Here is a 12,721-nt window from a genome sequence, read left to right as displayed (position 1 = left end):
TCATCAAAGACTAAAAGATCTAGAAACAGCATAAAAGGGGTTAATGTGAAGGCGCAATACATTGATTTGTTTAATAATGTTGTCATATACCAACAAATTGTTGCATTCTGAGATAACCCTCATCCATCAGCTTTGAGTACATACTTAAAAGTTGTGCAACTCTAAGCTAGTATTCCACAGAACAGGAAGCCCAGCACTTCCCTATTATTGAAGCAAGTAATGTTTTAATCCATACTATTAAATAATGTAGTGATCAGCATTCAAATTTTTAAGTAGTGAGTCACCTGGCATTCTGAAGACATTTTACTGAGGTGTGCGAAGAGTTTATCCACATCTACTTCAAGGTAAGTGTTAAACAACTACCAAATCCCCTTCAAGGTACCTCAGAGTCCTTTACTGGCCTAACATGTGCGTGTAAATCTGCATACGTGTGCCCTTCGGTCCTGAAGGACCAGCCTGACCAGAAGTCCCTTTGTACAGCTGGATTCCTTGCACCATGATTTCACTCCATGCAGAAGGCCCATCTGTGCAGTCCATCTGATCCCTCTGTAGCCACATCTGTTGTGCCCAGAAAGATGCAGCCACTGGACACCAGTGTCATTACCTTCTTAACACAGGCCCACTTGCCTAACCTATGTGAAACATATCCTTCCAAGTTCCAAACCAGAAAATAACAATGTTTTATAAAAAGGGAAGACAGGAGGGAAAAAAAGAGAGGGACAACAAGGAAACAGCAAGTCACAGAATAGAAACACCACCAGCTGTGATGAAAGAGAGGCAGGCAACCCTTCCTGGGGTTTTATAGAAGCACTGGGCTTTTACACCACTTGGTAGCAAGTTCAAGCATGCACAGCAAAAATAAGTACGGTTCATGGTTCACAACACACAGCTTGGGGTATTAGTTTTCATTTAAAAATTGAAAACATGGTTGAATTCAACACAATTTACAAAACATATTCAAATCATAATAAAAGTGCTGAGTTCTCTCTGTGTACAAAAAAAAAGGTGTAAGTCACAATTCTAAGAAATGCCTTTTAAACAACCACTCATATACATACACCTTTCATTTGTTACATGTGGCCCTTGTACTGTAGACAAAGCTGATTGCACCTACTTCTGGGCTTCTGAGAAATGACAGTATTTCACAGAGCTTTCTCACCCATTTTTTTTCAAATGTTTGGCAACTGTACTTCCTTCTCCTCCCAACCTCTCAAAAATACAGAGTAGAAAAAGCAGCCATTACAAAAGTAATTTTTTAGCCGCTTTTAGCCCTGACATGGGACTAGTGCATCTTGTCATCAGTCTTCTAAACACAAATCCATCCATTCAGTTGTTATTCATGGTAACACAAAGCAGCTTCCATACTGTTCAATGAGAGGCTTCAGAAATCATATGGCAACTTAAAATGACCAAGCAAAAGGATGGCAAAGCTATAAGCATCCAAAAACGCTCAAAACAAAGAATCCTGTATTTACCACAGATAAGCCCAGAGTTTCTGGGCACTCTTGTAATGCTGGCAGAAATGGTTGCGATTCTTTGGTACTTTGGAGAAATACCTCTTCTCCCATGTGCTCCTAGACCTCTCCCCACTTCTGTGCACTCACCAAAAAGGCCTACAGATCCTGTCAGAGGCATCCGATTTCTGTAAATACACTAATAAGTACCTCTACATTGCTATGGTGCCAAAATATCAAAGACACACCTCAATTAAGTAATTCTTGATAACGGAACCACCAACATCAAGCCAGTGGACAGTAATTAGAGAAATGAAGTGTGCCTGATGTTGTGGCAACTGCTACAATGCATTTCCCAGAGATGATATTGGTGATCTACAGCAAGCTTTGCACACCAGCACAGAAAAAACAGATTTTGTCATCGTGAAGTTAGGCCCGTGAGTGCTGAATACGTGAGGTCTACAACATTATCCCATCTCATCATTCAGTGCCACGTGTTCCATGCTGGCAGTGACACTTTTCCAAGCACTGTCTCTACCTGCCTAAACAATGGCCGTGGTAGACTACAGCAGGTGTCCAGCCTCAGGTGAACTTCATCAGCCCAGTCTGGAGTTCACTGGGTGTTAAGTCAGACATACTTGCAAAGGTTCGCCAGCTTAAGGCAAATGACCAAGCTTACAGCATTTGCCATCAGTTAAACTGTGGCACCTCACTATGTTGCAGGAAGGAGAGAGTTTTAAAACTTCTAATTTGATCCCAAGTCCCACGTTTCTATTAGTTTCTATACCTTAATTTACAACGCAGTCATAAAATGAAGATAGCACACTGATGGAGCAATTTATTATGAGAAAGTTATCAAAATGCTGAGCTTGTTTCTAGACATTTATGTCCCATTGCTCCAACAGCATGAGCCAACATCATTTAAAATTCTTTTAAATGACTTAGCACAGATGTGCACAACCTGAATCAATTTTCATGAACAGATCTGTGATACTGAGCACTCAGGTTTTAATGTAAGAAGGAATGCATGCTGATACAAGTTTATCACCTTGAGAAAACAAGTTATATTAATTTTAGCTTCTCTCTTATAAATAAAATCAAAATACCATAACTGAAGAAAAAAAAAATCAAATGGCCTCTCTTATGCATACAATATTCTGTCTAGAAGGAGAATGGATCAGAAATCCCTTTGTAGGTAAATTTTCAAGCACTGTTTTTCTTAAGTTATAAGGAAGTAAATCACCATGCTCAAGACCATATTGAAAGTAGCATATAGATTAGAAATTTATCATCACAATTCAAGAACCAATGAATACCCAGTAAAGATACCAACCAAGGTAGGTAAAAGGTAGTAACTGATTTCTTACATAGAATAATCGCGTTTCTTACTACCATGCAAGATTTGAAGACCAAAAGTCTAAGTGGATTCAAAAACAGAATTGAATTTGCAAAAGATAAATCCACTGGCAACGATTTAGCAAGGCCTTTTATATGCAGCCTCCAAGAACTTGCTAAGAAATTGACTGCAGAAGGGAAGGAATCTCTCTTGGAAGTAAAAACTGAATCCTAGGAGGTGTTTCTTGCATCCTTTCCTGAAAACATTTGTAGGCAATTGTAAGAAACAGGTTACCTGAGGGGATGAACCTGTTGTCTGACCCAGTACGATGTTCCTAAGGGCATGAAAATGATAAAATTCTTGGTTTTCTTCAGTTTATTCACTGGGACACATATGAGCTACTATCACAGCTCTGAAAGGCTGAGGGTGTGCCCTTAGTTAGAGGAGTGACAATGTCAATAATTTGAAATCTTTAGCATGTTCTGATCCAATCACATTTTCTCCAAAAGCCTGAACAAGCTGACTGATGTAGTAACACGCTCACACAACAAATACTATGATCTCTTAAAAAGCTTAGGGGGGAAAAAAAGGCAGTAGGAAAGGAAATGAACAATAAAATCTGTTGCATTCAGCTTCTACTACAGTGTGAACATTTTCAGCCTTGCTGTAATGAAGCCCTTCAGGCTGCACCCAAATACAGCCATAGAAAGTAGGGATAGATTCGATTTGTAACACATGCAAGACTTCATAAACCAATTAAGTTCATCTTTGAAGCATCTTTTTTAGAATTCCATTAACTTTTGTCAGAAGATTCTAAATTTTCAAGTCAGAATGTCAAACCGATGTTTTTAGAATAACACATGCAATCCATACAAATCTCTACAGATTTACAACACCACCTGAAGCAATTAGTGTAACAGCACTACTTCAGATGGTCAATTTAAAAATACCAATAGACATAAAATCCTGAGTCTTTCAAAATTCATACAATGTTGAGAAAAAAAAGTAAATTTTCTTGGTATGTGCCATCAACCACTAAACCTATGCTTTCCTGCAAAACTTATTTTTGTCCTTCACTGAAGGGAAGGATACTTGCCAAGCACAAACCACAGATCAACAGATGATATGCTGTGTTCCCAAATCTGCTGTTGAAATGCTTCAGTACCTTTGGTTCATACTGTTTTTCAAGAGCAGAGTAAAAAAATCTTGGCCAGCAATGAGAACAAGGCTTCCACTACATTTTTTGTATAGATTGAGAACCTGAATAAGCAAGGTAGGATTGCGCAATGAGAAGGTTGAAGAGGACAGACTTCTTTACTCCAGAAAAAAGGTGGCAAAAGAGCTATTTAACCACAGCACACAGCTACCTGTAGGGTAGCAACAAAGATCACAAATGCAAACTCTTCCTGGTGTTAGTAGACAATATTGCAATGGGTGTTGTCGTAATTGTGCCTTGGAAGGTTCAGGTTGAATGTGAGTAAAAACTCTTTCATTAGGAGTTAGTGCAGGGCTGAAGCATGTTACACCTTTTGGATGACCCTCTTTTGGATGACCTTCCAAGACACAGCTAGAAAAAGCCTTGGTTGGATGGATCTAGCCTTAGCAACAGGCCTGCTTCAAGAAGGAGGCTGGACTAGGTGACCCCAGAGCTCCCCTCCAGCCAGCACTTCCATGGTCACAAACACAAAATCATCAAAGCAAAGAAACTAGACCATGCTAAATGTAAAGTGCTGTATTTAATTATAGACAATAAGCATCAAGAGAGGAAGTTTATGTCAAGTTACTTTAGTGCTATAAAAATAGAATTTCATATGGCACAAATTGTATGAGATTCTGACTGAAACAACACACATAAAACTACATCAACTTTTCATGGAGAGAGAGTCAACACCACTGCTTTGTTGTTTACAGATTTTAAATCAAGGTGATGTATGGCTTCCAAACAGATAAATTATATTTAACATCTCAGTAATTGCAGCTTAACTTGCTTCAGTAATTGCAGCTGTAGAAAAAGAAAAAAAAAGGAGGAATTTAGGAGTACAAAACTTGAGAAACAATCACAGTGGAATGCTGAACTGATAGACTGCAAGGACACTTGGCAGAATGTCCAAGATAAGGCCAGCAGGAACCAGATTAGGAGGAACAAAGCAAGCCAACTCATCAATCTAACGTGCTAACTAAGTAAAAGGTAATTGTGGCAGGGGGAGATCAGGACCACCGACTCACAGCCACTGACTCAAGAAACTCATCTACTCAAAAGAAGATTTAGCATGTGGACTAATTAGCATAAGAACAAGAGAGTCATTTAACCAATAGAAATAGAATACTAATTCATGAGAGAACTATGTAACTTAGAGCCACTAAACACTAATGCCTTCACTTGCTAAAATGTATAAATAGTGAAAAGGTTTGATAATTGGTGTGCTGGCTTTGTGCATTTCTGTGCTGCACTGTGAATAAATCAAATACCTCGACTCGTGTGTGTGGATTGGTCTCTTGCACATCATATGAAAGAAACCATTGCAGGACAACAAGGGCTACATGGTCAAAAGCAAATATTGACAAATTTATTTATAAATATTAATTTTTCCCATCTGTAAACAACAACCACTTCTGTAAAATGAGGTTATGACTCATTTTGCCCTTTGCTGCCTATCCCTATTCTTTATGCAACAACCCTGACTTATCATTTGTTGCCTTGACAGGAAATTATTGCTTTCAACACAGGTAACAGCATGATCTTTGGGCAATCATAATAGGTCATTCTCTGGCTACAAACTACCTCTCCTTAAGCAATGATACATTTCTGGGCCTTGCTTTGGCTATAACCTAAATGAGAAAGTTTGTTTCATCACTTAATAATAATACTTATTATTATCAGTTGTCCTTCTACAGTTTCCTTGGCTAGTAAATGACACTGTTGACTATCAGAATGTATTCAGTTATTTTCCTTAGAGCAGCTTTCATTTTTAGAAGGCTTGTTTCTTCAGAGGACACAACATTCTTTGGGGTTTAGTCTACACTCTTGGCCGAGTGACTGCAAGCAGGTTTTTTTCTTGTCACTGACAGTACACTCGAATTTCAATGTTGGGGAATTTCCATATATAAGCTATGTTAGTCAACTTCCAGAAAAGCTTTAGTTAATATTTATATTTACCTCAAGCAAGCTACAGTCAAAGACTATGAAATATAGTGGAAATGTGTGCACTAACTTCAGTGAGATATGGAAAATGCCCGATCAGGTAATCCTCTCAATACTTACATGATACAACATCCCAGCACCAGTCAGAGATTATTACAGAAGAATTACATATTTTGTGCTCTTTAGATTTTAAATATTTTACTGTGGTGGTGCCTGAAGCAGTTATTAAAAGTGAAGTCTTTGAGTAGTGAAGTCTTTGAGTTTGCATTGGGACTACCAAAACAAAACAGACTGAATCCTAGGAGGAAGAGGGAAGAGATGCTCAGCTGGTAATCAACTCTACTATTGTGAGGCAAATGATTCAATAAATAAATAAATGAAATTAATAGTGGCACATCCTCCCCCAATGCTCCTGTCAGCCCTTTCTTTAAGGGCTTCTTGCATACACATGGACAGAGTAGCAGATCACAGGTAGACTATATGAATTTATTTAAGACAGGTGATCTACTCTATTGGGATTTTTTTTTCTTCTCTGAATAAAAGAGGATAAATGGTTATACTCGGTGTGGACAAACAGAACAATGCTCAGATCAGCACTGAAGGACACAGGCATGCAAAGAAGTTTCCAGCTGAACAATGCTGACATCTGTTCTGCAAGATGCAGATCTTTCCACTTCTAAAATATAAGATTTAGTTAAGCAACGAACTCTTAGAATCACCCTTTTCCTAATTATGCTTTATCTCTGCTCCAGGGTCACTGTGCCCCTTGGGAAGGACTAAGGTTGAGCTGTTCTTGTTATGATCCAGTGAATCTTAAAGGACATCACCACTGAAACAGTCTCAGACTTAAGAATTTTGTGAAGAATTTCAGACCATCTTACTCTTTACTTCTTAAGCTCAAACACGTATTTTTGCATTAAGATGAGAACAACTGCTGAGCATTCTTGTACTAGATTCTTCATTTATCAGTTAAAAATCCATGATGCCTGCAAATTAATGTTCACTGAATTTCACCAGACACACTATACAAATGTACCCCCATAACCTCTCAGCATGCTGAGCAGTGACATATTCAACCCTAATTTGCTATACTGGACACAGCTCATTGTTCTCAGCTTCAAAACAAGTCAGCACCAGTTTGATGTGGGAGTTGTGGGAGCAGAAAGAATTGATCCAACTCTGAACCAGATCTTGTTTTGGCAAAAAAAACCCCCAAAGCACTCAGTCGGTCAATGAACCAAGAACTGATGATTTCACTCATAACCTAAAATTGCCCACTAGAGTTGAAAAGGTTCCAGGAAACATGTGAAATACTATGGAGAAATGGAAATAGAGGAAGAGGGGAAAAAAAACCCTACAACAAAACACAACCCAGAGATGTTTTAATCAGCATAGCAAAACTCATATGCAAAATTTGTGTTGGAACAAACCACAGACAAGCATTTGTGATAAATAAAACAGAGCAATATTAAATTAAATCAAAGCCTTTCCTTGTATTATTGACCACATGTACTTTTACCACACATTAAAGTACAAATCACAATAGGTCTTCACTATCAACTCAAATAAATTTGATTATTGGCTTCTATATTTGGCAATTTCATTTTATTTTTGAGTAAAGAAATCCACATCCATAATGGGCTATACTTTCTCAGGGAACACTGCTCAGAATTCAAAGTGAAATAATGCAGATACTGAATATGTTAAAAATGTCTTGTGCACTTTAGATAACTTCAGAATATTGGGGCACTAAGCCCTAATGCAGCAGTAAGGACACATAATTAACCGATGCATTTCATAACTAAAATTTACTATATTCACTATAAACTTTCCTGCAAGTCTGCTTATTTTAGGCAGTAGTCATAGAATAAAAAGTTAGTGAAAACAGGAAAGCACACCATAATTAAGGCTCTAAGTTAGCCTGGAGAGAGCCTGTAAGTCTATGGAAAAACAGGATTTTAGTGGGGTTTGTTGTTGTTGTTGTTCTGGTTTGTTTGGAACTTTTTGTTTCCACTTTATTAAAAACAAACTAAATAAAAATACTAACATTCTAATAAAAAAAAAAATCAGTAAACATCCTATGGTCTCTATTACTTTCCAGAACAATAATGTATGTGACAGAAATATGCCACAAGGGAGGGAGAAACTGATCACATTATTTTACTTATTTAATTGCAGTAAAAAACCCTAAAGGTTTCCAACAAGCCTGGCTTCCTTTCCCACAGAAGATGACCATATGATTCAGTTTCAACGAACCTAGGAAGCAACTTTTATTCTCCTCAATTTTTAAAGAATATACCGTAGTTCTCCTCCCTATCATTAAAAAAACCTATACATATTAAAAAAAAAATCATTCAATCAGCATTTTCTCAGAAAAACATTTCATTAGAAGAATCTCGAATTGCTCTACTTAATATCTCCTCACAGGTTTTCCAGAACACACTAAATAAAAAGCTTTCTCGAATTCAGAGAAAATAATTGCACGACATGGAATCATGACATGTAGTGTGGTAAAAACAGGCGGTCAGACAAGTCACCTGGGCTATCTACAACTAACCCATGGATAATATTGATTCTGACCATCTCATCTGCCCACCTCTCCAAGTTTTCAATCCCCGCTTTACCATCAGCTCTGGCACTTGCCTAGTGCTTAAGCAAGCATTAAACTAAAGGCCCCCAACTCAATGCAGAAAAAAACCCAAACACGTCAACCCCCCAGTGAACAAAATAAAAAATCCATGTGTAAGTCTCTAACAGCTCTCAGGCTGCAGTTGTACAGCAACCTAAGCCAAACTAACTTCTGGCTGGCATAGCCTCTTACCTCCCTCCAGCTGCATGTTCCTACTCTTTCCCTTGTGCCAGCTTCAACATTCATCCAAACCTGTGCAAAACCATTCCAGTGAGCTGAATCAGCAGGCTCCCATCCACTGAAGAGAGCTACAAAAATATCCCACTGCTTGGCCAATGCACCAGAACAGGTTGGTGCAGGTTCTAGCAAGCACAAGGTCTCCAAGAGAGGCCTCAGCAGCCACCCAGTAGATCAGCCCAGGCTGCCACCAAGCCACAGCTTCACTCACCAGCAGGTTGGACAAGCAGCAGAGCTGACACACAAGAGAGAGCAGAAGTGCACATCCACAATGGAGATCACACCTCCAGAGCAGCAGCAAGCTGTTAGATTAGCTTAGCTGGCTTCATTCTACAACATGAGGCATACTACAACTGTGACTAGCTTCAAGGGAAAATACTACTTCTTCGTTCCAGAGCCTCCTGTGCTCTGGTTGTCCAATAAAACAATGCTAATTACATGCCTGAGTGTTTAGTAAGTCAGAAGCGTTTGTGAACTTTCACCTTTCGAGTACCACTTTGCGTATGTGCCTTGCACGTGCAGGACAAAGATGACCAACCCCCATATGCATTTTCATGTATAAGCTGAACATACCAGAAATTTTAAGTTGCTTGCATTCACAATTAGTTTAATAGACTGAACTGCTTAAATTGGCGGTCTGCTAAGGTGCAACTACATTGCTTAAACCCTATAAAAAATATCTAGCAGGCTTATTTAACACCTATTTATATTACCATCCTGGCAGTGTAACCGCACATTACATGCAAAAAAACCCCACTTCTTATTTTCAATAGGTTTGTAAATAAAAGTATGTAAATAAAGGCCAAGTAAGGGAAGAACAGCAAACTCATCCACCTTGGATGATATTCTTCACGGATGCCTTGAGAATACTCTGCTAGGAGTCCTTGTGCTGTTTTCCCAGTGTGTAGTCTTGCAAACAGATGGAAAGAAGGCGAGACAGCTAAAGCAGAATGCTATTCATTCACACATACTTTACACTAGTAAAGTAAACATAAAGTGCCGGCCCATTTCCAAGGGTGGTTGTCAGGACAAAACACTAATAAAAACTGAAAAAGGAATACGAGTCTTTCATTACTGATTATTGCATTGTGCCAAAGACAAACTCTGGGAACAAGCTTTGTTCCACAAGAAGGCGGCAAAGGTTATATACATATATAAACTGTAGAACCAACTCTGTGTTTTCTGCTAATAAAAACCTCCGAAAGAAACAACTTTAGAAAACAGGTACCATAACCAGCAGCACAAACTATAGTGGAAACCATACAGGAACCAACACTGGGTTTTTTTGCACTCTACCCCAGACAAGGTGAAACCCTGCACACATTCCAAACCACAATGGTTTCAATAAGGTCCTGCTAATCCTCCACCTGCCCAGATAGGCAGTGACATAACTTGGGTCACTGGAAGCCACAGCACCTGCCTGTTCCAAGTTTTCCGCTGTGATCCCTCAAGTTGCTGTGTTTTTGTCATCTACAAAGGGACACTCAATTTCTTGTTGCTGAAATGGATGCAAAACCACCCAAATTGTAGAAGGTGCTATATTGCTACAGTTGAATCCTAATTATTAAAAATTGGAATATTTGGAATTCAATTTTAACTATGCAGTGTGGCTGAGACTTTACCTTGAAACAGACTTTAGGAAAATTATTCATTCTGGAGGGAAGTTTACACTGACAGAAAAATAAATGCTGTGTTCTCACCTCAGTGACTACAGAAAAGTGACACGTGTGTTGCCCCTCAATCAACAATAAAGTCTGAATTAAATACTTTCAATTGCTGCCAGGATCCACTGCAGTTCACTATTTCAAATAAAAGCTTGCTGCGACCTCCAGGTCTCTCTATAAATACATATCAATCTGCTCACTCCCAAGCTCCATGCCTTCTTGTATGCACCAATTCCTGCCTTCTGTCTGCCAGGGCCTGCTGTCCATACCTACATAGAAATGGCTACATGTAAACAGCGTTGATAAGAGCTTCCTCCACCTTGGTACTTTGAAGAAAAATCGGCATTTAATCTCCTGATAGGGCAGTCTATGCAACTGGACATGTCTGTGGTGGCCAGCACATGCCCAGGTTAGCATCAGCGTGGCGAGACACTGAACAGGTTGCCCATGGAAGCTGTGGATGCCCCATCCCTGCACCTGCTTAAGGAGGTGCTCAAGGCCAGGTTGGATGGTGCTCGGAGCAACCCGGTCCAGTTTGAAGGTGTCCCTACCCATGGCAGGGAGGTTGGAACTAGATCATCTTCAAGGCCCCCATCCAACTCAAACCACCCTATGACTCCATGATCAGCTCGGAGCAGGAGCAGGAGCAGCTCTGGGGCTGCGCCTCGGGAGGACGGCCCGCGGGCACACGCTTGGGCTCGGATGCACCTGAGCTGAACGGAGCTGACCTCGGGCGAGGCCACCGGGGCCGGCACACCTCGGGGCGGCAGCGCCAACGCCGCCCAGCCCCCGACAGGAATCCAGACCCGGGGAGCGGGCCAGGGCCAGCCCAAAGCAAGCGACGCCACGGCCCGCCGCGCCCCAGCCCCTCACCTGCCGCCGAGCTCAGCGCGACCCTCCGGTGCCTCCTGCCGAGCTCCCGCAGCTCCTCCTCGTCCTCCTCCAGCCTCCAGGCTTCGGCCATCGGCGGCGGAGGGGCGGCCGGCAGCATTTAGGAAGCGGGGGCTGCCATGACCGATGCCCTCTCCTCGGCGCGGCCGCCCGGCCCCCGGGCCCGCCCCGCACCTGCGCCCTCTCAGCCGCGCTGCTCCCGGACACCGCTCCGCGCCTCTGCCGGCCGGGAGAGCGGGGCGAGGCGGGAGCAGGGGCGGCCTTTCCTGCCCATCCGCGGCTCTCCGGCGTCAGCAGGAAACCCGGCGGCCGCCTGGCACCGCCACAAAAGGGGGCGGAGGAGGCGGTGGCGGGGGGAGGTACCTGGCGGCCGCCGCCGGGCAGCAGCTCTGCGGCCGCGGGCACCTCGTGGGGACGGGCCGGGACGGCCACTGCCGGCACCGAGCGGGGCGGGGTGAGCCCGGGCGGCCTCCTGCTAAGGGGAGGAAGGGGCTTGCGGCGAGCGGGTGCGAGGTCTGCCTCCCCTCACGACGAGGGCGAGGAGGTGCCAAGATGATGGCGCCAGACTCTTTATGGTGGTGCCCAGCGACAGGACGAGGAGCAATGGCCATAAACTAAAACACTAGAAGTTCCACCTCAACGTGAGGAATAACTTCATTATGTTGAAGGTGGCAGGGCACTGGAACAGGTTGCCCAGAGTGGTCGTGGAGTCTCCCTCTCTGGAGACATAAACCCACCTGGATGCATTCCTGTGTCACCCGCTGTAGGTGACCCTGCTTTGGCAGGGGGCTGTACTCTATGACCTCCAGAGATCCCTTCCAACCCTAACAATTTTGTGGTTCTGTGAGGTGAGAAGGGCAGTTCCTGCGGGCGGCCGGCAAGCCGGGATCCCCGGGAGCAGCGGGGATTGCGGGCGCGGCAGTGCTGCCCCGGTACCGGCCGAGGGCTGGGGGCAGGCGGGAGTCCGACGGACAGCGGCTGTGGCTCCCCGCCAGCAGGATGTGTGTCTTGGCCTGAGATTCTTGACGGTGGTTTGAACTACTTAAGGAGAGGTCATCTTGGGACCTACTTGAAACCGGTGAGGTACACACTTAGAGCGCTGAAGTGATATGAAAAACAGGGCCACATTTTAAGTCAGACACTTGTGTAGTTTTAGCTCTAATTTCTTTTTTTCTCCTGGGCCTCAGTTGCTTGTATCTAAAATGGAAATTATATTGCTTCTTCATGTGGTAATTGTAAAACCAAATCATAAATGTTTTCACATGTTACTCCACTTTAGGTACTACTAAAAAACTTGAAGTTAAATTCATCTCCAGAGCAAGTGAACGAGGGACAGTAAATCAATAAATTATGTGACCACAAATTAGA

At 42.3% G+C, this 12,721-nt stretch overlaps 1 protein-coding gene across 3 annotated transcripts in view; it reads right to left on the bottom strand.

Moving 5' to 3' along the window:
• Positions 1-11,664, bottom strand: part of SH3D19 (SH3 domain containing 19) — an 87,095-nt gene extending 75,431 nt beyond the window's left edge. For 2 of the 3 annotated variants that reach the window (XM_051790581.1, XM_051790579.1), the window contains exon 1: positions 11,336-11,664. Coding sequence is in view for 2 of the 3 variants with exons in the window: in XM_051790579.1 (XP_051646539.1) it covers positions 11,336-11,453 (118 nt within the window). In the remaining variant the exon portion in view is untranslated. Of the gene's footprint in view, positions 1-9,009; positions 9,689-11,335 lie in introns of those variants that run through there. The other variant, XM_051790580.1, reaches the window with a different exon arrangement.
• Between the last annotated feature and the right edge of the window lie 1,057 nt (positions 11,665-12,721).

Source organism: Manacus candei, unplaced genomic scaffold (genome assembly GCF_025592945.1).
Source record: "Manacus candei isolate 608988 ecotype Guabito, Panama unplaced genomic scaffold, ASM2559294v1 h1tg000028l, whole genome shotgun sequence".
NCBI lineage: Eukaryota > Metazoa > Chordata > Aves > Passeriformes > Pipridae > Manacus > Manacus candei.
Note: the sequence above shows the minus strand (reverse complement) of the source record. Positions and strands in the feature narration are given on the sequence as shown.